The 25,542-nt window shown below is 43.1% G+C and overlaps 1 protein-coding gene across 3 annotated transcripts in view; it reads right to left on the bottom strand.

Annotated features, from left to right (window-relative positions):
- The window catches only part of LOC118400294 (ras and Rab interactor 2-like), a 55,897-nt gene extending 30,790 nt beyond the window's left edge, over positions 1–25,107 (bottom strand). The window contains exons 1-4 of one of the 3 annotated variants that reach the window (XM_035796994.2): positions 24,844–25,107; positions 16,598–16,685; positions 6,620–6,720; positions 3,503–3,707 (exon numbers count right to left, since the gene is read on the bottom strand). In XM_035796994.2, coding sequence (XP_035652887.1) covers positions 3,503–3,707; positions 6,620–6,720; positions 16,598–16,654 — 363 coding nt within the window. In that variant the 5' untranslated portion in view covers positions 16,655–16,685; positions 24,844–25,107. Of the gene's footprint in view, positions 1–3,502; positions 3,708–6,619; positions 6,721–13,620; positions 13,788–16,597; positions 16,686–24,843 lie in introns of those variants that run through there. The other 2 variants (XM_052476651.1, XM_035797002.2) reach the window with 2 other exon arrangements.
- Between the last annotated feature and the right edge of the window lie 435 nt (positions 25,108–25,542).

The following is a 25,542-nucleotide window of genomic DNA, read 5'->3' as shown; positions in this document are numbered from 1 at the left end:
TCTCTCCCCCGCTACTCTCTCCTCTTCCATCCTATCATCTCTTCCCTCTGCTCAAACCTTCTCCAACCTATCTCCTGATTCTGCCTCCTCAACCCTCCTCTCCTCCCTTTCTGCATCCTTTGACTCTCTATGTCCCCTATCCTCCAGGCCGGCTCTGTCCTCCCTCCCGCTCCGTGGCTCGACGACTCATTGCGAGCTCACAGAACAGGGCTCCGGGCAGCCGAGCGGAAATGGAGGAAAACTCGCCTCCCTGCGGACCTGGCATCCTTTCACTCCCTCCTTTCTACATTTTCCTCCTCTGTCTCTGCTGCTAAAGCCACTTTCTACCATTCTAAATTCCAAGCATCTGCCTCTAACCCTAGGAAGCTCTTTGCCACCTTCTCCTCCCTCCTGAATCCCCCCTCCTCCCTCTCTGCAGATGACTTTGTCATCCATTTTGAAAAGAAGGTCGACGACATCCGATCCTCGTTTGCTAAGTCAAACGACACCGCTGGTTCTGCTCACACTGCCCTACCCTATGCTCTGACCTCTTTCTCCCCTCTCTCTCCAGATGAAATCTTGCGTCTTGTGACGGCCGGCCGCCCAACAACCTGCCCGCTTGACCCTATCCCCTCCTCTCTTCTCCAGACCATTTCCGGAGACCTTCTCCCTTACCTCACCTCGCTCATCAACTCATCCCTGACCGCTGGCTACGTCCCTTCCGTCTTCAAGAGAGCGAGAGTTGCACCCCTTCTGAAAAAACCTACACTCGATCCCTCCGACGTCAACAACTACAGACCAGTATCCCTTCTCTCTTTTCTCTCCAAAACTCTTGAGCGTGCCGTCCTTGGCCAGCTCTACCGCTATCTCTCTCAGAATGACCTTCTTGATCCAAATCAGTCAGGTTTCAAGACTAGTCATTCAACTGAGACTGCTCTTCTCTGTATCACGGAGGCGCTCCGCACTGCTAAAGCTAACTCTCTCTCCTCTGCTCTCATCCTTCTAGACCTATCGGCTGCCTTCGATACTGTGAACCATCAGATCCTCCTCTCCACCCTCTCCGAGTTGGGCATCTCCGGCGCGGCCCACGCTTGGATTGCGTCCTACCTGACAGGTCGCTCCTACCAGGTGGCGTGGCGAGAATCTGTCTCCTCACCACGCGCTCTCACCACTGGTGTCCCCCAGGGCTCTGTTCTAGGCCCTCTCTTATTCTCGCTATACACCAAGTCACTTGGCTCTGTCATAACCTCACATGGTCTCTCCTATCATTGCTATGCAGACGACACACAATTAATCTTCTCCTTTCCCCCTTCTGATGACCAGGTGGCGAATCGCATCTCTGCATGTCTGGCAGACATATCAGCGTGGATGACGGATCACCACCTCAAGCTGAACCTCAGCAAGACGGAGCTCCTCTTCCTCCCGGGGAAGGACTGCCCGTTCCATGATCTCGCCATCACGGTTGACAACTCCATTGTGTCCTCCTCCCAGAGCGCTAAGAACCTTGGCGTGATCCTGGACAACACCCTGTCGTTCTCAACTAACATCAAGGCGGTGTCCCGTTCCTGTAGGTTCATGCTCTACAACATCCGCAGAGTACGACCCTGCCTCACACAGGAAGCGGCGCAGGTCCTAATCCAGGCACTTGTCATCTCCCGTCTTGATTACTGCAACTCGCTGTTGGCTGGGCTCCCTGCCTGTGCCATTAAACCCCTACAACTCATCCAGAACGCCGCAGCCCGTCTGGTGTTCAACCTTCCCAAGTTCTCTCACGTCACCCCGCTCCTCCGCTCTCTCCACTGGCTTCCAGTTGAAGCTCGCATCCGCTACAAGAGCATGGTGCTTGCCTACGGAGCTGTGAGGGGTACGGCACCTCAGTACCTCCAGGCTCTGATCAGGCCCTACACCCAAACAAGGGCACTGCGTTCATCCACCTCTGGCCTGCTCGCCTCCCTACCACTGAGGAAGTACAGTTCCCGCTCAGCCCAGTCAAAACTGTTCGCTGCTCTGGCCCCCCAATGGTGGAACAAACTCCCTCACGACGCCAGGACAGCGGAGTCAATCACCACCTTCCGGAGACACCTGAAACCCCACCTCTTCAAGGAATACCTAGGATAGGGTAAGTAATCCTTCTCACCCCCCCTAAAAAGATTTAGATGCACTATTGTAAAGTGGCTGTTCCACTGGATGTCTTAAGGTGTATGCACCAATTTGTAAGTCGCTCTGGATAAGAGCGTCTGCTAAATGACTTAAATGTAAATGTAAGTTGCTCAAGGTGCAATTTCGAAATTGGGTAGTGCGTCAGCAGTTTTCCTCTTGTCATGTCAGTCATTGCAGACCTTCGAGAGCTATTTATAACTTTTTAGAAATGTCCAGATCAACTATCCCATGTCAGCTATCATTTTTTAGCCCATTGATTTTGTTGTAACGTTTGAGTCACTCAAATATCACATGAACACACATAAGACATGACAAAATGTGTAGAATTATAGGAAATACGGGTGAGTGGTCTTTCCTTTGTTATTAATTAAGCGCCAGTGATAGTGTCCAGTATCTTATGGGTGCTTGCTGAGGCTTGCATGTAAACAATACCACTATAATCTCTTTAAGAGTCTATTGACACCTACTCGTCAATCAAATTAACATAAAAATCCCCATCAAAATCCTTTAGTTTAAGTTAGAGATGTTTTTTTTTGTTGCATGGGACACGTTTCAATTCACTGCATCCGTGTGTGCCTTCCGCCTGTGTGTGCCTTCCGCCTGTGTGTGCCTTCCGCCTGTGTGTGCCTTCCGCCTGTGTGTGCCTTCCGCCTGTGTGTGCCTTCCGCCTGTGTGTGCCTTCCGCCTGTGTGTGCCTTCCGCCTGTGTGTGCCTTCCGCCTGTGTGTGCCTTCCGCCTGTGTGTGCCTTCCGCCTGTGTGTGCCTTCCGCCTGTGTGTTCCTTCTGCCTGTATGTGCCTTCCGCCAGAGCTACAGCGCTGTTTGTCAGACCAGGAGATATCCTGAAAAATCAGTCTGTACCGTCCGAATGGTTTGACCTAATAACTAATATGACCACTATGGAAAAGGGGAGACTCACGAACATGATGGTTTTACCGTTTTGCTCTACGACCCCCTCAACTGTCACTGTACTCGTCTGAAGGCAACACAGTAATGGTTAAAACATTTTATGGAAGTATGAAGGTAGTTTTGGGTCCAAAAAAATGTATTGTGAAACGTGTGTCCAAAAACAACTACATTATTTCCTGAGCTTTCTTACATCTCCTAGATATAGGACAGACACTTCAAAACCTTGATTCATTTTTTACATGTATTAATGTGTTATTCAACGCATTTCTAAGGGGTATAGTAGTGAAGGGCAAATAAAAGGCCACATTCGATATTTTTATGATGCCTACAGGGGTCCTAAAATTCTAAATCAAATGGCTAAATGATCCATGGTATGACCTTAAAAACAATTCCATATGTTAGCTTAGTAGAACATGAATTGGGTCCTGTGACTAGGTGAGTGCATCTGGTCTCACCCCAGTGGGCTGTGGTTGCAGTTTGCGTGTGGCTTCTGCCCGGCTCAGTCCCAGCTGCAGCCACACAGCGTGCGTTTGCACCAGCCTGTCCAGCACACTCATCCTTCTACGCAAAGAGTCGTAGCCTGAATCCCTAACTCCAGCAAGCCCTGCCCGCACACCAACACAGGGAGGTAGGAACAGACCTCCCACCTGCCCATCTAGCCTGAGAGGGGGAGAAAGACCAAATTAGAAATATACTATTTATATCCTCTATTTGTTTACTAATAGTGATATCTAATGTACAGACACATGCATGCACACAAAAAACTATGCAAACACAAGTGCACACAAACACATAATAAAAACAAGAACGTAATAGATCAGCATGAGAACCAAAAAGTATTATTGAGTTGAATCATAGTTATAAATGGATTTCAAAACTGGTTCAGTATTCCAGTGTAAAACATGTACCCAATGAAATGACTCAACGCAAGAACGCCCACCATTCATACTTTTTCAGAAATAGGTGCTTTTTCAATTCCACGGAAACTGCTTTAACATCCTATCAGGTCAGAACAGACCCGCTAACGCCACTGATAGTGCTTGCTGTGACTTGTAACCTTGTAGAGCACCGCATTAGGGGTGGTATGTAAGCGGGCCAAAATGAATTGACAACCCAAATCATCGCACGGGCTGGATAGAAATGTATCATTGCCCTGTGTTGCCCTGTGTTTGACACGTGGTGTAGATTAAGGTGAGGAAACGGGATAAATAAGGATATTTAAGCCTAGAAAAAATTAAGATATGGATTGTGTATGTGTGCAATTCAGAGAGAGGGTGAATGGTCAAGACAAAATATTTATGTGCCTTTGAACAAAATATGGTAGTAAGTGCCAGATGCACTTGTTTGAGTGTGTCAAGAACTGCAACCCTGCTGGGTTTTGAATGCTCAACAGTTTCCTGTGTGTATCAAGAATGGTCCACCACCCAAAGGACATCCAGCCAATTTGACAATGGTGGGATGCATTGGAGTCAACACGGACCAGCATCTCTGTGGAACGGTTTCAACACCTTGTAGAGTCCATTGCCCCGACAAATTGAGGCTGTTCTGAGGGCAAAAGCAGGTGCAACTCCATATTAGGAAGGTGTTCCTAATGTTTTGTACACCCAGTGTAATCTACATGTCATTATGTACCTAATGTCAGGTAATCTGTAAATCATTTTTTGTAGCCTATAATTTAATCTACACAAACATGTTTGGTGTTCACTTTGGAAATCACTGATACTCTATCCACCTTTCCCTCTGACATCTCGTCAACACAATGACATCATGAAACTCAGCTACCTGAATGACCAGAGCACACTATCCCCACTTGCTGGTGGAAACAGGGAACTACAGAACACCAATCAACTTTACTCACTGGCACTCATCATCGTTATCATCATGATCCTCAAATCATGCTTATCAAACAACCAGTAACAATTTTTTTGTATTATTTCACCTTTATTTAACCAGGTAGGCAAGTTGAGAACAAGTTCTCATTTACAATTGCGGCCAAGATCAAGCAAAGCAGTTCGACACATACAATGACACAGTTACACATGGAGTAAAACAAACATACAGTCAATAATACAGTAGAAACAAGTCTATATACGAGGTGAGCAAATGAGGTGAGATAAGGGAGGTAAAGGCAAAAAAAGGCCATGGTGGCAAAGTAAATACAATATAGCAAGTAAAACACTGGAATAGTAGATTTGCAGTGGAAGAATGTGCAAAGTAGAAATAGAAATAATGGGTGCAAAGGAGCAAAATAAATACAGTAGGGGAAGAGGTAGTTGTTTGGGCTAAATTATAGATGGGCTATGTACAGGTGCAGTAATCTGTGAGCTGCTCTGACAGCTGGTGCTTAAAGCTAGTGAGAGATATGTTTTTCCAGTTTCAGATATTTTTGTAGTTCGTTCCAGTCATTTGCAGCAGAGAACGGGAAGGAGAGGTGGCCAAAGGAATAATTGGTTTTGGGGGTGACCAGAGAGATATACCTGCTGGAGCGTGTGCTACAGGTGGGTGCTGCTATGGTGACCAGTGAGCTGAGATAAGGGGGGACTTTACCTAGCAGGGTCTTGTAGATGACATGGAGCCAGTGGGTTTGGCGACGAGTATGAAGCGAGGGCCAGCCAACGAGAGCGTACAGGTCGCAGTGGGTTGTATATGGGGCTTTGGTGACAAAACAGATGGCACTGTGATAGACTGCATCCAATTTATTGAGTAGGGTATTGGAGGCTATTTTGTAAATGACATCGCCGAAGTCAAGGATCGGTAGGATGGTCAGTTTTACGAGGGTTTGTTTGGCAGCATGAGTGAAGGATGCTTTGTTGCGGAATAGGAAGCCGAGTCTAGATTTAATTTTGGATTGGAGATGCTTAATGTAAGTCTGGAAGGAGAGTTTACAGTCTAACCAGACACCTAGGTATTTGTAGTTGTCCACATATTCTAAGTCAGAACCGTCCAGAGTAGTGATGCTGGACGGGCGGGCAGGTGCAGGCAGCGATTGGTTGAAAAGCATGCATTTAGTTTTACTTGTATTTAAGAGCAGTTGGAGGCCACGGAAGGAGAGTTGTATGGCATTGAAGCTCGTCTGGAGGGTTGTTAACACAGTGTCCAAAAGTGTCAGAAGTATACAAAATGGTGTCGTCTGCGTAGAGGTGGATCAGAGACTCACCAGCAGCAAGAGCGACATCATTGATGTATACAGAGAAGAGAGTCGGCCAAGAATTGAACCCTGTGGCACCCCCATAGAGACTGCCAGAGTCCCGGACAACAGGCCCTCCGATTTGACACACTGAACTCTATCAGAGAAGTAGTTGGTGAACCAGGCGAAACAATGAATTCAACATCTGTTGTTATTACACTTGAACAAACTGAGAGTGGTCTGAAATTCTTCAAGGAAACAAATCACTGTTAATGTCTTCCTCCTTTTTCTCCCCCCTCGCTCTAACATACACAGCTAACGTTAGTTTTACATCAGCCCATCATAAGGTTGAAGCAAGTCTGCTCATCGTACCACTATTAGAGTAAATGGATGGACAGAAAGAACAATTTTGTTAGTCCGTTTGTCGGTAGGTTTTAACACTTACCCCTGTAGTATTACAGGCTCTGGATCTCCCTCTGCTTGCTCAGCCTTTTGCACCATCTCCTTCTTCAGAGTCCCGATCTCCCAGACAAACGAGTCAATCAGCTATAGCACAGAAAGACGAGTTGATTAGTGACGAGGGATAGAGGGCGTACGAGGCAAACAAGTTGAGAATGTGTGTGTATAGTGAATGTATTTTCGTGTGAGACAACTTTGCACTCATTCCTGCAGACTCAGGAGCTGGGATAATTGTCACCTCTAGGGCTGTCCACGACCCCCCCCCAAAAAATACAAAATAATCATTGTTGATCGAGTTGTCTGATCCTTTAAGTGCACCGTTTGATTAAATAATTAAGACACAAATAACCCAAGAGGGAGCCCGACAGCAATTGATTTAGAAACAAGAAGTGCTCCTGAGTAGAATGGAGCCTCCCTTTCCTGCGACAGAACTTACAGGAAATTGTGTACAGTGCAATATGCATGTCCAATATGAAAGAAACAGTGTGGCCAATCTGCTTAAATCCAACTAAGTGACCCTCCTCAGTGAAAACTCTGGATTTGGAAACTAGAAGTGCTCCTGAGTAGAATGGGCCATTCTGCAGTAGATTTTACTGCAACACAAATTGTACCAGTCCACACGAGGGGGCTAAAGTGGGTTTAGCCCCCTCAGTTTTAATCCATATATAATTATGGGCATCTGGCAAGAAATCACATTTATTTTTCGGTGATTGAGGACATTATCGAGTTCCTAGTTTCAAACCAGTAACCACTGAAAATAGGAGAGAGCCATGACTTTCTATATGTGGAAAAATGCTCAGGGCTCACGAGTGGCACAGCAGTGTAAGCCACTGCATATCAGTGCTAGAGGCGTCACTACAGACCCTGGTTCGATTCCAGGCTGTATCACAACTGTCCGTGATTGGGAGTCCAACAGGGCAGAGAACAATTGGCCCAGCGTAGTCCGGGTTAGGCCCGGGTAGGCAGTCATTGTAAATAAGAATTTGTTCTTAACTGACTTGCCTAGTCAAATAAACAGGTAAAACAATTAACCACTGCTGGCTGGATCGAAGCAGAACCGATTTGGTGGAAGCTGAGTTTAGTGTCGCTCGCCAGTTTTTGCAGACTGAAATCATCCACTCTGCCTCCAATGATGACACCTGGACCCTCTCCACTATATCAACCGTGCTTAATGCACTGAAACATGGACTGACTTTTGGGATGTCCACAGCTACATGTCAATTAATTTTCCACCTTTGATAAGTTTTCAGTTAGCACCGAAAGAGGATGTTACCAGAGGAAAGCTCCACTAATACAACTGGCATTTGAGGGGGATTTTACAAGTTTCTAAGGAGAATAGAATTATTGATTATTCAGGAAGTTCCACAGAGCATCAAGGAGGCAGCAGAAAACAATCTAGGTGGTTGTTTTCTATCCAAATCTTGCTTTAGTCTGTATGGTGCTGTCCATGTTGCTGATAGAGCGCAGCCCTGATTTTGTGCCATTGAACCTGTCACTTCTTGGTCAAAAGCATTTGAACGCATGTTTATTGTGGTATAGCGTGACATAAGCAGAATTCAATAGAATTCCAATGCACTATTCCAAATGACGCCTCTGGGAATAGCTACATATCGATATGTTTCTTCATAGAAACAGATACACTATATTATGGCTTTTGTTGCTGTAAATGGAACTGTGCGTATTGGAAAAGTGTTTGTGGTAGGCTAGCATTGGGTAATTGGGTTGAATTTGATTCACAGAAGTGTATTGTACCATACAACGTGTTGCTGAACTCACGAGTGAGCGGTACTATTTTCCATGTTTGAAGCGGGCCCGTCTCTGCCTACTTATTTGGCAAGACAGCCTACTACAGTGAGCTGCTATCTCCAGTCACCTTCTGTTTACTGTTAATATAACTAGCGTAAATATAGATTATGTCATGCCTTTATCGATCTGATATTGTGTTTACTATGCCTACTTGGTACCGCTGTTTTGTTCAAATTAATTTGTTCGCATGTGTCGGTATTCTAAACCAAAATTGCTATTGTTTTTTGTTGTTGTTGCAAGCATGAATAACTAGGCTACTACTTTCAGCATTTAGTTTGCATTATTTTGGTAAGACAGCTGTGTACGGCTGCATTCACATAGGCCGTTTGTAATAGGTGTATTACCCTTGTAGCCTATTTTCATGACCAAAGTGGCCTTGCTGTAGTGCGCTGTCAATTGTGCTGACAGTGCAGCAGGGATGGGCGATAGATTTCATAAGGACTCAGAGTCTCTGCATTTAAGCTTTGTTTGTTGTATAGCGTGATTATATAAGCAGAATTAAATTCCATACAATAATATAATATAATAATATAACCCCCCCCCCACCCCCCAAAAAAGTGCCCCCTCGCTGATTTCAACTGCCTCCTTAGTCACTTTATCCTGGAGCTGGATCTGGACACAATATACGGAAAATTGTGTACATACATAAAACATTGTTGACTATATAGTATTAGGAAAAAAAAAATCTATCAATCTCTTAGAGAAATACCTAAACATTATTTGCATAACTAGAATTCATTTTTTGCCCTAATTATTAATTTACTAAGTATAAAGGACGAAACGCTTACTCTGAAGGATTCATGACGCGGAAGTACTTAGTTATTCTTGGCTGCTTCAGAGTTGGGACGGCAGGGTAGCGGTTAGAGCGTTGGACTAGTAACCAGAAGGTTGCAAGTTCAAATCCCCGAGCTGACAAGGTACAAATCTGTCGTTCTGCCCCTAGGCAGTTAACCCACTGTTCCTAGGCAGTCATTGAAAATAAGAATTTGTTCTTAACCTCCCTGCAAAATAACTGCCCAGATGTTGTTTCGCAAAGTTAAACATTTAGTGGCTTTGAGCGATGTAAGTAAAAAAAAAATGGCCTGGAAGTGTTTTTCAGTTGTGTAGTTGTTTCAAATATGTCATTTCCTTAACCCATCTGGTAACTAAATGACAGCATATGTATCGTGTGGGTGGGACGAATGTAAACTGATGCTGGAAACAAATTGACTAGAGCATATTTATATTTACAAAACAAAGAAGAACTGTTGCAGACAATGTTTTCTTAAGGGTGAGATGGGAGGCATGTGTTAAAGCTAATAGATTGTAAAGTACTGCCCTATGACACGGTCTTATAGCTTCACTGTTTTTATATCATATTCTCTCAATATGTTTTGCATCATTATGTACACTTGAGTACGAATGGGTGGCTTATTCTCAAATACCTCTGTGTATGAGTCCGGATAATTAACAACGGACTGAGTCAGGCTGAAGAATGTATACTCCCTAGTCTCAAAGCTTCTCCTGGCTGATAAGTAGACCAGGAGATGCGTGGAGGAGTATCAAAGGTTCCGTACTTGGGCTGGGATGATAACACCACCTGCCTAGCCACAGAGATGCATTGTACAGCCTAGACTCTGGAGGGGGAGGTATTGTCTTGGGGGAGGGTACAAACGGAGGTTATAAATATATGTGCGTGTATAATCATACTTTGTCTTTGCAGCTGTTTGACCCAGTGTGATTTAATACATCTAGCTGGAACTTTCTTCAGAGTCTGACTAGAATTTGTACCCGAATCTTACAACCGAACACTGATGACCTGGAATAAAATAAACATTTGAGCACAGGCCATTAGTTCATATTGCTTTTATAATGTTAACAGAATAGCAACGTGACTGAATGTTTGAAAATTGACATTAGAATTATGCCTTAATCAATTTACTTGACAGAGCAGCTTCTCACATAAGCTTTTAAAATCAACAGGTTAGTGGTTAAAAAAATCTATCATTCTGGGGGTCAATTACCTTATGTCAAGCCGTTGGAAATGTGATACTCATTTTGTGTATGTCGTTTGTAACGAGAATAAAGACAGTTATTTTATCAAGACATGACAAGGACAGCTGGTACGGCTAAGCATGAAAAGTAATTGAAAATTACAATGAAAGTGAGCTGAGAAAATGATGGTTAGTATAGCTTATGTGATCCATTTTAGTCCAATTAATACTGTAAGGCAAAATATGGTGATGTTGATGCATGGTTCATTTTCACAAATTTCAAACCTATAGCATTAATTACTCAGATTGACACATGAAATTATGGTTGATAGTACATTTGTTGAAAGAGCCTTTTTTTTCAGCATGGCAAAGTTGTGGAACTGCTGTATCCGACATGTTGCGGTTGCATGAGGCTTGGAGCACAGTGAATCAGCAGGCAATTAAACAAACACTCAAACAGGCAACAGAAGCAGCATCTGTCTTATTGCTGTAGATACAGGGCCTTCAGACAGTATTCACACCCCTTGACCTTTTCCACATTTTGTGTTGTTGGAGCATACATTTTTATTTGGATTAAATTTTGTGACACTGGCCTACACACAATACCCCATGTCAACGTGGAATAATGTTTACAAATTAAGAAAATATGAAAAGGTGAAGTGTCTTATTAAGTATTCAACCCCTTTGTTATGACAAACCTAAATAAATTCAGAAGAAAATATTTGCTAAACAAATCACATAATAGGTTGCATGACTCAGTGTGCAATAGAGTTTTACCAAAATGTTTTAATGAGTACCATATCTCCGTACCCCACACATTAATACTTTACAGATAATTGTCAGTCCAGCATTGAATTTCAAAACACAGATTCAACCAAAGACCAGGGATGTTTTCCAAATGCCTCGCAAAGAAGGGCACCTATTGGTAGATGGGTTAAAAAAAAAAAAATTGAAAAATTAAAATGTAAGTAGACATTGAATATCCCTTTGAGCATGGTGAAGTTATTAATTACAATTTGGATGGTGTATCAATACACCAGTCACTACAAAGATACAGGCGTCCTTCCTAACTCAGTTGCCGGAGAGGAAGAAAACCGCTCAGGGATTTCACCATGAGGCCAATGGTGACTTCAAAACAGTTACAGTTTAATGACTGTGATAGGGGAAAACTGTGGATGGATCAACAACATTGTAGTTACTCCGCAATACTAACCTAAATGACATAGTGAAAAGGAAGCATGTTCAGAATACAAATATTCCAAAACATGTTGTTTGGAATAAGGCACTAAAGTAAAACTGCAAAAATCTACTTTATGTCTTGAATACAAAGCTTTATGTTTGGAGCAAATCCAACACGTCACTGAGTACCACTTCATATTTACAAGCATGGTGGTGGCTACATCATGTTATGCTCGTCATCAGCAAGAACTCCCTCGTCTAGGATGAAAAGAAGCAGAAGAGCAAAGCACAGGCAAAATCTGAGAGGAAAACTTGGTTCAGTCTGCTTTCCAACATATACTGGATGACAAATTCATCTTTCAGAAGGACAATAACCTAAAACAAATATACACAAGTTGCTTACCAGATGACATTGAATATTCCTGAGTGGCCTAGTTATAGTTTTGACTTAAATCTGCTTGGAAATCTATGACAAGACCTCAAAATTGCTACCTAGCATTCATCAATAACCAACTTGCCTGAGCTTGAAGAATAAAAAATAAAAAATAAAGTGCAAATATTGTACAAACCAGGTGTGCAAATCTCTTAGTGACTTATACTGAAAGACTAAGCTGTAATTGAAAACATATCTAAATTAATATATTTCTTTGTGTGCTTTTAAATAATTTTAACAAATGTTTTTACAAATGTCGATTCTTTTTTCCACTTTGAAAGAGTATTTTGTGTAGAGCATTGACAAAATATTATGATTAAATCCATTTTAATTCCACTTGGTAAAAAAAAAATGTGGACAAAGTCAAGGGGTGTGAATACTTTCTGAAGGCAATGTATATCGACCAGTCAACTAAATGGGGTCAGCCCTAGTCGCCTCCCAGTGTGTGTCAGAGGAGGCTGGTGAGAAGAGCTATATGAGTAAGGGCTCATTGTAAAAGGCTGGAATTGAATAAATTGAAGAGTATCAAACAAAACAAATATGCAAACCACATGTTTCACTGTTCCATTTAATCAATTGACCCTGTATAACCATTTAACTGCATCCTTTTCTGTCACTGTAGTAGAAATATCCAATCAGGAGAAGTTAACACACAACCAGCAATGGAATTTAGGTTGTTAGTCAACGTACAGGCATATTATTATTATATATTTTAACCATACAATTATTTCACAGAAGAGCCACTTCCCCTTTACTGACTGACCAAGACTACAAGGAAAGAGAAACAGAGAAAAGAAAAGCAAGACAAAATGCCCACTAAGACAACAAACCAGATGAGAAGCCAGACTCACATAACATCCTCTAACGCTGATACTAAAGTTAACTAGGAGAAATAAACAGCCATGCAAAACAAAGACCAAACCAGTAATCTTGAGTGGCGCAGCAGTCTAAGGCTCTGCATCTCAGTGCTTGAGGTGTCACCACAGACAGCTTGGTTCGAATCCAGGCTGTATCACAACTGGCCGTGACTGGGTATCCCATAGGGCGGCACACAGTTGGCGCAGCATCGTCTGGGTTGGGCCGGTGTAGGCCGTCATTGTAAATAAGAATTTGTTCTTACCCGTCTTGCCTCGTTAAATAAAAACATCTCCAGAAAAGGTCACTGTTTCAAACATGAACATAATGAACCTAGCGGATTTCACACCACTGTAAAATCTGACTGGACTCACACACAACCAGAGCCCATCCTAGCACCACTGAGTAAATGCTTCTACAGTACCTTTTCATTTTCACAACTACTCACAGGGTTGTTATAGTCTAACCCTAACTGAACCCCAGTCAGCAAACCACACGCACGCAAGCTCTCACGAACACAGGCAATGAAAACACACACAGCAGTGGGTCTGCCTGTCCCTCTCCAGTTCACTGCCAAGACACAGCCAGAAAAGCAAACTGACGATGTAGCTTTAACCCTAGAATCCAAAAGGGACTGCAAAATAACCACATTCTCCATGCATAAACTACTGTACATCAGCTATTCTAGTGAATGACTTACAATAGTTCACTATAGTCAGTACAGTGTAAATCTCTGCTTACCTTGAAAGTGTAAAAAAATAATAGGTAAAATAAGCAAAAGTCTAACATCATTAGTAAAGAAATAAGACCCCAGTTTGCCAGCAGTCACCTCTGGGTTTTTTCATTTCATGTGAGACGATAAATGTCTTCCTGAAAATCAAGTGATGCAATTGCTCAATTACATATTCACGAATGCGCATGGACACACTCACAAGCACGAGTGTCACTTGTTCCAAGACCAGTTTCAGAATAGATGTTATGCAACTAGGTTCAGCTGTTATAGCGCAGGGTAGAAGGATTTAAACTATTTAAAGAACATCGTGAAAACCACAATTCTAATAGTTTCCAATAGCACAGCAAATTCCTTTCCTCCTGCACTAGGCAGCAGTTATACAGGAAGACAGTCAGTATGACACATTTACCAGGAGTTCTGCAACTAGCCTCTATGTTGGCAACAAATACCCCATAAGAGATCAGTAAAAGTTGTGAACTTGCATTCTCCATCAGTATTTCATTGTTTTTCCAATGACGGATACTGTGTGAAATGAAAGGGAGACCGAGAGAAGGGATAAACAAAGTAGGGCCGGTATGTGCCGGGATTCGTATGCACACAGGCGGTAGAATCGAACATGTGCGGGGTGTTGTGGCCTTAAGAAGATCACCACTCTGGCACCCCACTGAGTTATGAGGGATGTTTCTTAGCGTTAAGGATCCAAACTTCTTTTAAACAATTGAATGTTTAAACGTTTTAACATTTAAACTTTCACACCCCTAATTGGAACAATATAACATTTCCAGTGGGCTCTGTGCTACTTTTGAAGATATTCTACATTTTAATACATAGAAATGTACATTATAGATCATTAACCAATCAACCCTCCTGTAGGATTGCACATTCAGCCAATCACCAGCAGAGGGAGATCCCTTTTAATCAATTTTTCCATTCACTGTGTTGGTGGTGCTCATTGGTTGCTGCTCATGGTTGATGTCCTTGATCTTTTTGGCCTTCCTGTGATATCAGGTGAAGTATGTATACTGGAGGGCAGGTAGTTTCTCCACCGGTGATGGTTTGGGCAGACCACACCACCCTCTGGAGAGCCCTGTAGGCTGTTTCAGCATTGTTGGTAATCAGGCCTACTGTTCATCAAGCCAGAGTTCAATGGCGGCAAGCTTTACACCACTCCAGCCGAGGCTTGTAATTGCGCAGGGTGATTTTAGGCTTGTGTGCGACTGCTCCGCCATGGAAACCCATTTCATGAAGCTCCCGACAAACAGTTATTATGCGACGTTGCTTACAGAGGCAGTTTGGAACTCTGTAGTGAGTGTTGCAACCGAGGACAGATTATGTTTACGCACCTTTGTGAGCTTGTGTGGCCTACCACTTTGCGGCTGATCGGTTGTTGCTCCTAGACGTTGCCACTTCACAATAACAGTACCGATCCTCCACCAAATTTCACAGTGTGTGCGAGACCTGGCGAGGCCTTACAAGCCACTGTCTCGCACTCACTGAAATTTGGTGGAGGATCGGTGATGATCTGGGGGTGCTTCATTAAGGCTGGAATCGGGCAGATGTGTCCGTGAAGGACACATGAATCAAGCCACGTACAAGGGTGTCCTGGAAGAAAACTTACTTCCTTCTGCTCAGACAATGTTCCCCAACTCCCCAACAATGTTCCCCAATGTTCCCCAACTTGGCTTTTCCAGCAGGACAATGCTCCATGCTACACAGCCAGGTCAATCAAGGTGTGGATGGAGGACCACCAGATCAAGACCCTGTCATAGCCATCTCCAGACATGAACTGCATTGAAAACCTCTGGAATGTGATCAAGAGGCAGCGTAGCCTAGTGGTTAGAGCGTTGGACTAGTAACCGGAAGGTTGCGAGTTCAAACCCCTGAGCTGACAAGGTACAAATCTGTCGTTCTGCCCCTGAACAGGCAGTTAACCCACTGTTCCCAGGCCGTCATTGAAAATAAGAATATGTTCTTAACTGACTTGCCTGGTTAAATAAAGGTAAAATTAAAAAAATTTAAAAAAGAAGAAACAGTGAGGGCTCAGCCACATCAAACAAAGCCGAGACAGATTTCTGGAATTTCAGTCTGAAGTGGACCTAGTGCTCCTATTCCCATTTCCTCCTCTCGATTTTCATCTCCCCTCGACTTTCCTCTCGTTATCCCCTTTCCTGATATCAAACATCAGCCTTACAGTAACTCATACTGAATGCATAACCCCATCATAGCTTTAATTTACTATCTGAATTGAATGGCTTCAAAGTGTGAGAAATTGCCTGGTCTCAAAATTTTGAGGGTGTGTTCTATGGACACAGTTCATTAGAGTAACCTATTACCCCTCCCATTCAAAGGTAGGATATATAAAGAGTTGATTTGGAATCAGTAGATATTCTACCCCTCTTCACAAACACTGACAAGTGGTGTGGTGGTAGTGTGGGTGTGTGCAGGTCTATAATTAGTTAGTGTGGTGGTGTGGAGTGTGCAGGTCTATAATTAGCTAGTGAGGTTGAGGCTCACTAGCTAAGCAAGTCCCAGCACATAACCACCCAACAGACCTATTGAAAGAGGCTCTTCACCGAGTTCACAGCTTAAATGTGGTTGATGTCGTTATTACAGAGAGATAGAGGCTCGAACCCACAACCCACAACTCGGACCATTTACGGTAAACAGTGAGGGCTCAGCCACAGCTATAATGGAGGGTATATATCATAAATCTGTTGCATGGACTTTGAGATGCGAAAATGAAAGAACATGGGGACTTTTTAATTTCAATAACCTAACTAACCCCAACTTCCTCAAATAAGTATCAGTTGATTAACTTAACAGACAAAACTAGAACAGGTCATAACAGACAGATGGACATACTGACAATGACAGAACAAAAGTCACAAGGACAGTTTCAAGAAGGCTCCTCCCCATCTCCCTCTTCTGCCTGACCCCCATAATTCATCTTCTCTCTCATTTACTCCCCCCTCCCTCCCACCATACCTTGAAGAAGCTCCCTTTCTTCTCCTCGCTGCGTTCAATGAGTGAGCTGATGGACATGCTATCCTCCTGTCCTTTGTCGTACCTGTCTCTGTGGGGGAGAAAACAGAATGTCATGCTTAGTCCTGTAGGCTACACTCCAGTACTGTCTAGTATTTGGTATATTCCAGTAAAGCCAAGGTCAACACAAAATATCCCAGAATTATTATTTTTGAATGCAAAGAAAAATACATTTTCGTTTTTCTCACTAATGGCAAATGATTGCAACTTGTTATTATATTTAGCTTGGCCTACCTGTTCTTTTGTTATGAATAAGAGGTATCATATTTACCATTTGCATAAGGCTACTACTAGGCTACGTTTGCCTTCTTGCAATGCAATATCTCAACCACTAGAAAACGTGTGTGTGCATGGTCTAAGCATGTTTTGGGGCATATTTTGTACATACACAATGCTTATAAATGAAATGCCAGCTCTCCAGCCCAGAGAGAGCAGGCATGAGAATGAAACATCATCACTGTGTATCTGAAAGGACTACAGTCCCTCAGTCTACATAGATGTACTATATTGTAACTGTAGGAGACTACTTCAGTCTCAGACCTGCCTATTTAATTGTAACTGCTAGTGGCTACTGTTTGGGGTTAAAAGGTGAAAGGGTAGTTTAATTTTTGGGGGGAAACCAGGACAATCACCTGTAGCTCAGGCCCTACCCAGACTGGCTTTGATCCGACAGCCATGTCTAGGACTGTATAAAAATTCTCTGACTTTCTCACACACATCCACACTCTCGCGCAGATGCTGGTCTGTGACCAGACCCCTGTTGTCAATCATTGCCCCTGTTGTATGGACTCTCCAGTATCTGGGACAGAACCCCCCCCTGAAAAAACAAAAATATATTTCCATGTTTTGGTGCATTCCTCAGGAAATACCAGAGGAGAGAGAGAACGGGAAAGAGGAAGTGGAGGAGGTTAGGTTTGAAGGTATTTGAAGGCATTTCCTGAAAAGCCCCAACAGCCAGTGAGAGATTTGACCCAATTCTTTAATTGTTCTGTATCTGATGTTGTTACTGCCCTGAAACATCCCCATGTTCGTCCATCTTGTCACACACACATACGGTACAAACACACATTGCAAAGGGCCAGGTAAACAGGAAAGCTCCTACGGCTGACATTTGAGGCAAAATAAAATCTACAGTAACAAATATCATCACTGACTCAAAGCCCTGCATGGGTATAAATAAATGACCAACTGACCAGAATGAAGTAAAAAAACAAAACAGGCCGAAAGTCTTTCTAGGTTATGTAACAATGTCAGGAAAAATAACCCTAGTTATAGCAAAACACAATTCACTGCCAGGGTTGGTGTCAATTCAGAAGTGAATCAAATAATGGAAAATAAATGGCACTTATTATTGATTGCTAGTGTTGACGGCATTACATTTACATTTACATTTAAGTCATTTAGCAGACGCTCTTATCCAGAGCGACTTACAAATTGGTGCATTCACCTTATGACATCCAGTGGAACAGCCACTTTACAATAGTGCATCTAAATCTTTTAAGGGGGGTGAGAAGGATTACTTTATCCTATCCTAGGTATTCCTTAAAGAGGTGGGGTTTCAGGTGTCTCCGGAAGGTGGTGATTGACTCCGCTGTCCTGGCGTCGTGAGGGAGTGTGTTCCACCATTGGGGAGCCAGAGCAGCGAACAGTTTTGACTGGGCTGAGCGGGAACTGTACTTCCTCAGTGGTAGGGAGGCGAGCAGGCCAGAGGTGGATGAACGCAGTGCCCTTGTTTGGGTGTAGGGCCTGATCAGAGCCTGGAGGTACTGAGGTGCCGTTCCCCTCACAGCTCCGTAGGCAAGCACCATGGTCTTGTAGCGGATGCGAGCTTCAACTGGAAGCCAGTGGAGAGAGCGGAGGAGCGGGCATCAAAGGTAGGAACCTACACTGAGTATACCAAACATTAGGAACACCTAATATTGTGTTGCACCCACTTTTGCCCTAAGAACAGCCTCAATTCATTAGGACATGGACTCTACAAATGTCTTGAAAGCATTCCACAGGGATGCTAGCCCATGTTGACTCCAATGGGTGGTGGACCATTCTTGATACACACGGAACAACTGTTGAGAGTGGAAAACCCAGCAACATTTTTAGTAATGGCGCAGAAGGGGATGGCTGCCATTTTACTGGAGCCTAACCAATTGTGCTATTCTGTGTGTTTTTTTGCATTGTTTGTAACTTGTTTTTGTACAATGTTTCTGGCACCGTCTAATGACCGAAAAGAGTTTCTGGACATCAGAATAGCGATTACTCACCTTGGACTGGACAAATAATTTTTCTTTAACGAATCGGAGGCAAAAGATGTACACTGCTCCAAAAAATAAAGGGAACACTTATACAACACAATGTAACTCCAAGTCAATCACACTTCTGTGAAATCAAACTGTCCACTTAGGAAGCAACACTGATTGGCAATACATTTCACATGCTGTTGTGCAAATGGAATAGACAACAGGTGGAAATTATAGGCTATTAGCAAGACACCCCAATAAAGGAGTGGTTTTGCAGGTGGGGACCACAGACCACTTCTCAGTTTCTTTGCTTCCTGGCTGATGTTTTGGTCACTTTTGAATGCTGGTGGTGCTTTCACTCTAGTGGTTGCATGAGACGGAGTCTACAACCCACAAGTGGCTCAGGTAGTGCAGCTCATCCAGGATGGCACATCAATGCGAACTATGGCAAGAAGGTTTGCTGTGTCTGTCAGCGTAGTGTCCAGAGCATGGAGGCGCTACCAGGAGACAGGCCAGTACATCAGGAGACGTGGAGGAGGCCGTAGGAGGGCAACAACCCAGCAGCAGGACCGCTACCTCCACCTTTGTGCAAGGAGGAGCAGGAGGAGCACTGCCAGAGCCCTGCAAAATGACCTCCAGCAGGCCACAAATGTGCATGTGTCTGCTCAAACGGTCAGAAAGACTCCATGAAGGTGGTATGAGGGGCCGACGTCCACAGGTGGGGGTTGTGCTTACAGCCCAACACCGTGCAGGATGTTTTCCATTTGCCAGAGAACACCAATATTGGCAAATTCGCCATTGGCGCCCTGTGCTCTTCACAGATTAAAGCAGGTTCACACTGAGCACATGTGACAGACGTGACAGTCTGGAGACGCCGTGGAGAACGTTCTGCTACCTGCAACATCCTCCAGCATGACCGGTTTGGCGGTGGGTCAGTCATGGTGTGGGGTGGCATTTCTTTGGGGGGGGGCACAGCCCTCCATGTGCTCGCCAGAGGTAGCCTGACTGCCATTAGGTACCGAGATGAGAACCTCAGACCCCTTGTGAGACCATATGCTGGTGCGGTTGGCCCTGGGTTCCTCCTAATGCAAGACAATGCTAGACCTCATGTGGCTGGAGTGTGTCAGCAGTTCCTGCAAGAGGAAGGCATTGATGCTGTGGACATTACATCAAGGTTGGATCAGCCTGTAGTGTGGTTTTCCACTTTAATTTTGTGTGACTCCAAATCCAGACCTCCATGGGTTGATAAATTTGATTTCCATTGATAATTTGTGTGATTTTGTTGTCAGCACATTCAACTATGTAAAGAAAAAAGTATTTAATAAGAATATTTCATTCATTCAGATCTAGGATGTGTTATTTTAGTGTTCCCTTGATTATTTGGAGCAGTGTATATCTCCTCCCAGGACCAAATCCCCATCATTGGCATGAAGAGGAGACACCGATACAGGGGACACAGATCCAGGTGCTTGGTGAGAATTCGTCGGCGAGTGGATAATCCACCTTTACCATCTGTCCTACTAGGAAACGTGCAATCATTGGATGAGCTCCATCGGAGTCTATCCTACCAATGGGACATTAAACTGTAATATCTTACGTTTCACCGAGTCGTGGCTGAACGAGGAAATGGATAATACACAGTTTGCTGGTTTTTGCATGCATTGGAAAGATAGAACAGCAACCTCCGGTAAGACGAGGGGTGGTGGTCTGTGTATATTTGTCAACAACAGCTGGTGCGCAATCTAATATTAAGGAAGTCTTGAGGTTTTGCTTGCCTGAGGTAGAGTACCTCATGAAAAGCTGTAGACCACACTATTCACCTGGAGTTTATCTATATTTTTTCATAGCTGCCCATTTACCACCACATACCGATGCAGGCTCTCAGACCGCCATAAGCAAACAAGACTGTTTTTCTAGCACCGAATGGAATACGTTCTGGGATTAATCCGATGAAATTGAGGACTATACCACATCAGTCACCAGCTTCATCAGTAAGTGCATTGACGACACGGTCCCCACAATGACCGTACGTACATATCCCAACCAGAAGCCTTGGATTACAGGCAACATCTGCAAAGAGCTAAAGCGTAGAGCTGCCACTTTCAAGGAGCGGATACTCATCCGGACGCTTATAAGAAATCCCACTATGCCCTCAAAAAAATCATCAAACAGGCAAAGTGTCAATAGAGGACTAAGATTGAATCCTACTACACCGGCTCTGACGCTCGTCGGATGTGGCAGGGTTTGAAATCTATAACGGATCACAAAGGGAAACCCAGCCGCAAGCTACACACTGACGTGAGCCTACCAGACGAGCTAACTGCCTTCTCCACTCATGTCAAGGAAAGCAAAATTTAACCATGCATGAGAGCACCAGCTGTTCCGGATGAGTGTGTGATCACACTCTCCGTAGCCAATGTGAGTAAGACCTTTAAACACGTCAACATTGAGATGGATTACCAGGATGTGTACTCCGAGCATGCACTGACCAACTGGCAAGTGTCTTCACTAACATTTTCAACCTCTCCCTGACCAAGTCTAATACCTACATGTTTCAAGCAGACCACCATAGTCCCTGTGCCCAAGAACACCAAAGTAACCTGATTTCAATATATTTTGTATCCCTCATTTACTCAAGTGTTTCCATTATTTTGGCAGTTACCTGTATATGATGTCCTCTATAAATAAAACTTGAAATAAAGCAACAATAGGTGAATTCCGGATAACTATTGTGTGTTGGAGTGTCAACACTTGGGGCCAAATGTGGCTCCCTCAAAAAGACACATTCAGCCTGTTTCCACTTGGATTAGGTGTGCGTCCCTGCTTGCATAGGAGGTCACAGCCACTAAGACTCGCATGAATCACACATACACACAGATTGACAAGAGGGAGTTATCCTAAAACAGTGGTTGCCTGTTCTAAATTTCTAAAGACAGTACCAGCTATCAAAGCATCCCACGTAACACCCTACAATCGCAACTACACATCCAACTCCCTGCACTTCTCTCAACACTGCACACTGTAGAGCTCTGCATCTCCAGCTGTATTTCAGTAGGGTTGGATAAAATAACGCAGTGAAGGGGGTCTAAAAGCAGGTTTCAACACAAAAGCTGCTCATCTGTCCCCACCAAATTATGAACAGACTTGTTTTCTTGCTCTGACAGTAACAGATTTCCTACACTGCATCTACAGTAGTAGTTAGTTGGGGCTAGCAGACAGATGGGTGAGGTGAATGGCTATAGGTTTATTGTCTGTACTGTTGTCATGGCTTGTTATGATAGGCTTTATGCCAAACTCTATATGACAGCATTTATGGCTAATGTTCTCAGAGGTTGAAGTGTTCTCCCTCTCAATCAGAGCCGAATCCTAACTTTATATTCGAGTGTAAAACTCCAACTTCTGACCAAGTCTACCATAAAGAGCTTTTTTTGCAGTAGTATATCTCCTAGGCTTTCTGTGGTTAGAGTCTGAAGTGATGACAAACATTTCCCTATTGGTGATCTGCACGCAACCACAGCAGACTTCTGGGGGAAGAAACTGACAGGTAAAAGAAAACTACAGCCAATTACAATATGGTAATGGGGAGAAATCCTGCCTTGGACAGTAATATTCAGCCGAGTGTGCATGGAAGCTTTGAACACAGGGAACCTGCTAGTCTGTAAAGGAGAGAAGGGGAAAACAAACTATTGGCTAAGTAATGAACTGCCAGTCTTGGCACAGTTCTTCAAATTCTAACCTGTGACTGAAGTTCTACGTAACACCAGTCTGCTTTTCCCCCAAAGCTAATCTTAAACATATTTCAGAGCATACTGGAAAACTGGCACCTTGGTATGTATATGTAATTAAGAAAAAAGGTAACTTTTGCTGGAAAAGTTTGAAATGATTGTGGTAACATAACGAAAACAGGTTTTGAATGTAGTTTGGAAATCTACAGGGTGACAGCTACCAACTCAAGATCATTTTAAAATCAGAAACTGAAATGGTTGAACACTAGAACAGAAGAAATGCAGAAATTGAAACGCTTGTTAGATCAAACACTCAACTGAAGGCTTATCAGCGAGTTCCTCTTATGACTCAACCTGCTGAACAGAAAGCAAACCTCCCAGTACTAAGTCACAATGAGCTTGCACCTGTATAACTCCTTGTATTCTCCATGCTTACTCTGAGTTCACTTTGTGAAATAAAACACAGATAATCACTTGGAGGCGATTTAGAGGGTAAATTGTGATAAGTACACACAATATCTATATTCTATTTCTATGATAAGTAAAAGTTGGTTAGAGCTTTCTTAGGACTATGTCTTCATATATCTTATCATAAAGGTCCACTACAGTAGGCCTACTTCAATATTCCAATGTACAGTAGGCTATAAACAATCCAGCCATGGTTCATAGCAACATAGCAACATACAGTATTGAGTCCCTACTCCCTAGAGTGAATTGCACAGAATACAAGTGAGCACATGGAGTAAGCTACTGTTTCAACTTACTTACAATATCACCATCCCTGACCGAAGAGTCTCGTCACACACTACATTGTATTTCTCAATCGAAGGTGAGACACCGGGCAACAGGTGTTGAATAAGCTATAGCCAGGGTTGGCTAGGTTAGGCCTACTCTCTAAATGTAATACAGTTGCTAGTTATCTTTCCAAAATTGTAAATCAGTGATGTCACTTTTCAACCTGTTCTCAGAGCATTTTGTATTATTCTGTATGTAAATCGGAGACGCTACATTTAGTATGACATTACATTTCGTATGGTATGCTGTCAGTGAATCAGCATTCAGGGCTCAAACCACCCAGTTATACTTTGGAATATATCATAACTTTAGCAAATTCATAAAATTTAATACCAATTGTAATCCATAACACATACGAATTGGTTGACAGACATCCACAAATGAATGCTGTGGTATATCAGACCATATAACACGGGTATGACAAAACATTTATTTTTACAGTGGTAACCAGTTTATAATAGCAATAAGGAACCTCGGGTGTGTGGTATATGGCCAATATACCACGACTAAGAGCTGTATCCAGGCACTCCATGTTGCGTTGCACATAAGCACAGCCCTTAGCCATGGAATATAGGCCATATACCTTACCCCCTCGTGGCTTATTGCTTAATTATAGCTAGGTGACAAGCATTAGCTAGCTGGATAATGTTAGCTTTAGGGGTTAGGTAAAAGGGTTAAGGTTAGGGGAAGGGTGAGCTAACATGCTAAGTAGTTGCAAAGTAGCAAGTAGTTGAAAAGTTGCTAATTAGCTCAAATTGTCCATGATAAAATTCAAACTTGCAACCTTTGGGTTGCAAGACGTTCCCATTACACACCCAACTTTAGTTGCCTTTAAGTAACCATACCAAACATTACATATACTAATTTGACTGTTCCAGATTTGCTTTACTATGTTACATTAAATCTGAGACCAGGCTAAAGTTTAGGATTACCCAAACTAAGTAAATATCTGACTACTTTTGGATGACTTTCCCCTTAGAGGCATTAGAAGAAGACATAAATTATCGATCAAACGCATTTGCTGTCATCATAGTGATCTGTAAACGTGTGGTCATTCTCGATTAGGTGAACAAATTTAAATGTGCTTCTTTTTTCAGATGTTTTTATTATTGCTGCCAACTGTTTACTTACTATTTATTTGTAACGTTAATTAGATTACATGTAACTGAATGTAATCAGTTACTAGCGAGACAATGTTTGAGATTTTTAGTCTCCATCCAAACAGGAGGATAAGTATTTTCGGGGACAATAGTTCTTTTGACTAAAATAACAGGCGACATGAATACATAGGGCCTATTATCATTCTTTCTAAATATGCCGTTTGTGATTTACGGACAGGCTTGCTGGAAGGAAATTGAGAAATAAATTGAGAAAAGTTCTATAAACAATGATGCAAAATGTAAACACAATGAAAACGTATCTCTTTCAAACGTACCAAGTCGGCAGAATTGAGCTCCTAAACCGACAACTCTGATGTATGTTTATAATTGCCTCCAGTTGTGAAGTAATAAGTCACATTTGTGTCATTCAAATGATGGAGTTTTCATAGTTCGTCATAGAAAGTTGGGCTCCGAGTCGGCTGCGTCCATGATTTACTCTAGTTCCTGTCTTTCCTTCCTCCACAATTCAATGCGTGCATTCGACATCCCAAGCAACAGCTGGAGAACTAAAGTAAAATCAGTGCTTTCACGTCACGTGTCTTTGCAAGGGACGAGCTTGGCATGGGTACACCCTGCTTTATTGGTGTGGATGTCCTGTTTTCCTGAAAAATTACAACTTTTTTTATTTATTTTTGTATGTGTGCGCAGGCGCGTAACTTGCGGGGAATCGGGTGGTCATGACCCCCTCCAATATTAGAGACAGGACAATTTGACCCCCTCAATAATATACCAAGATAAACATATCCCACTGTAAAGCGCCTGGCAGCTACTGGCTTTCTGTCTTCTTACACCACACAGTTCGACTAAATTCATAATTTTATGACTGAATCCGCCCCCTGACAATTATTATTTTGGTTTGTGAAGGGAAAAAAGTTAAGCAGGGCTATGGAGAAACTCACAATATCTCCTCTCTTTCTCTCTTCTTAACAAACCCTCTAATCTGTGAGCAAACATGGAACAAATAAAATAGTAGT

The sequence above is a fragment of the Oncorhynchus keta genome, chromosome 2 (assembly GCF_023373465.1).
Source record: "Oncorhynchus keta strain PuntledgeMale-10-30-2019 chromosome 2, Oket_V2, whole genome shotgun sequence".
Taxonomy (NCBI): domain Eukaryota; kingdom Metazoa; phylum Chordata; class Actinopteri; order Salmoniformes; family Salmonidae; genus Oncorhynchus; species Oncorhynchus keta.
This window is presented reverse-complemented; position numbering and strand designations above follow the sequence as displayed.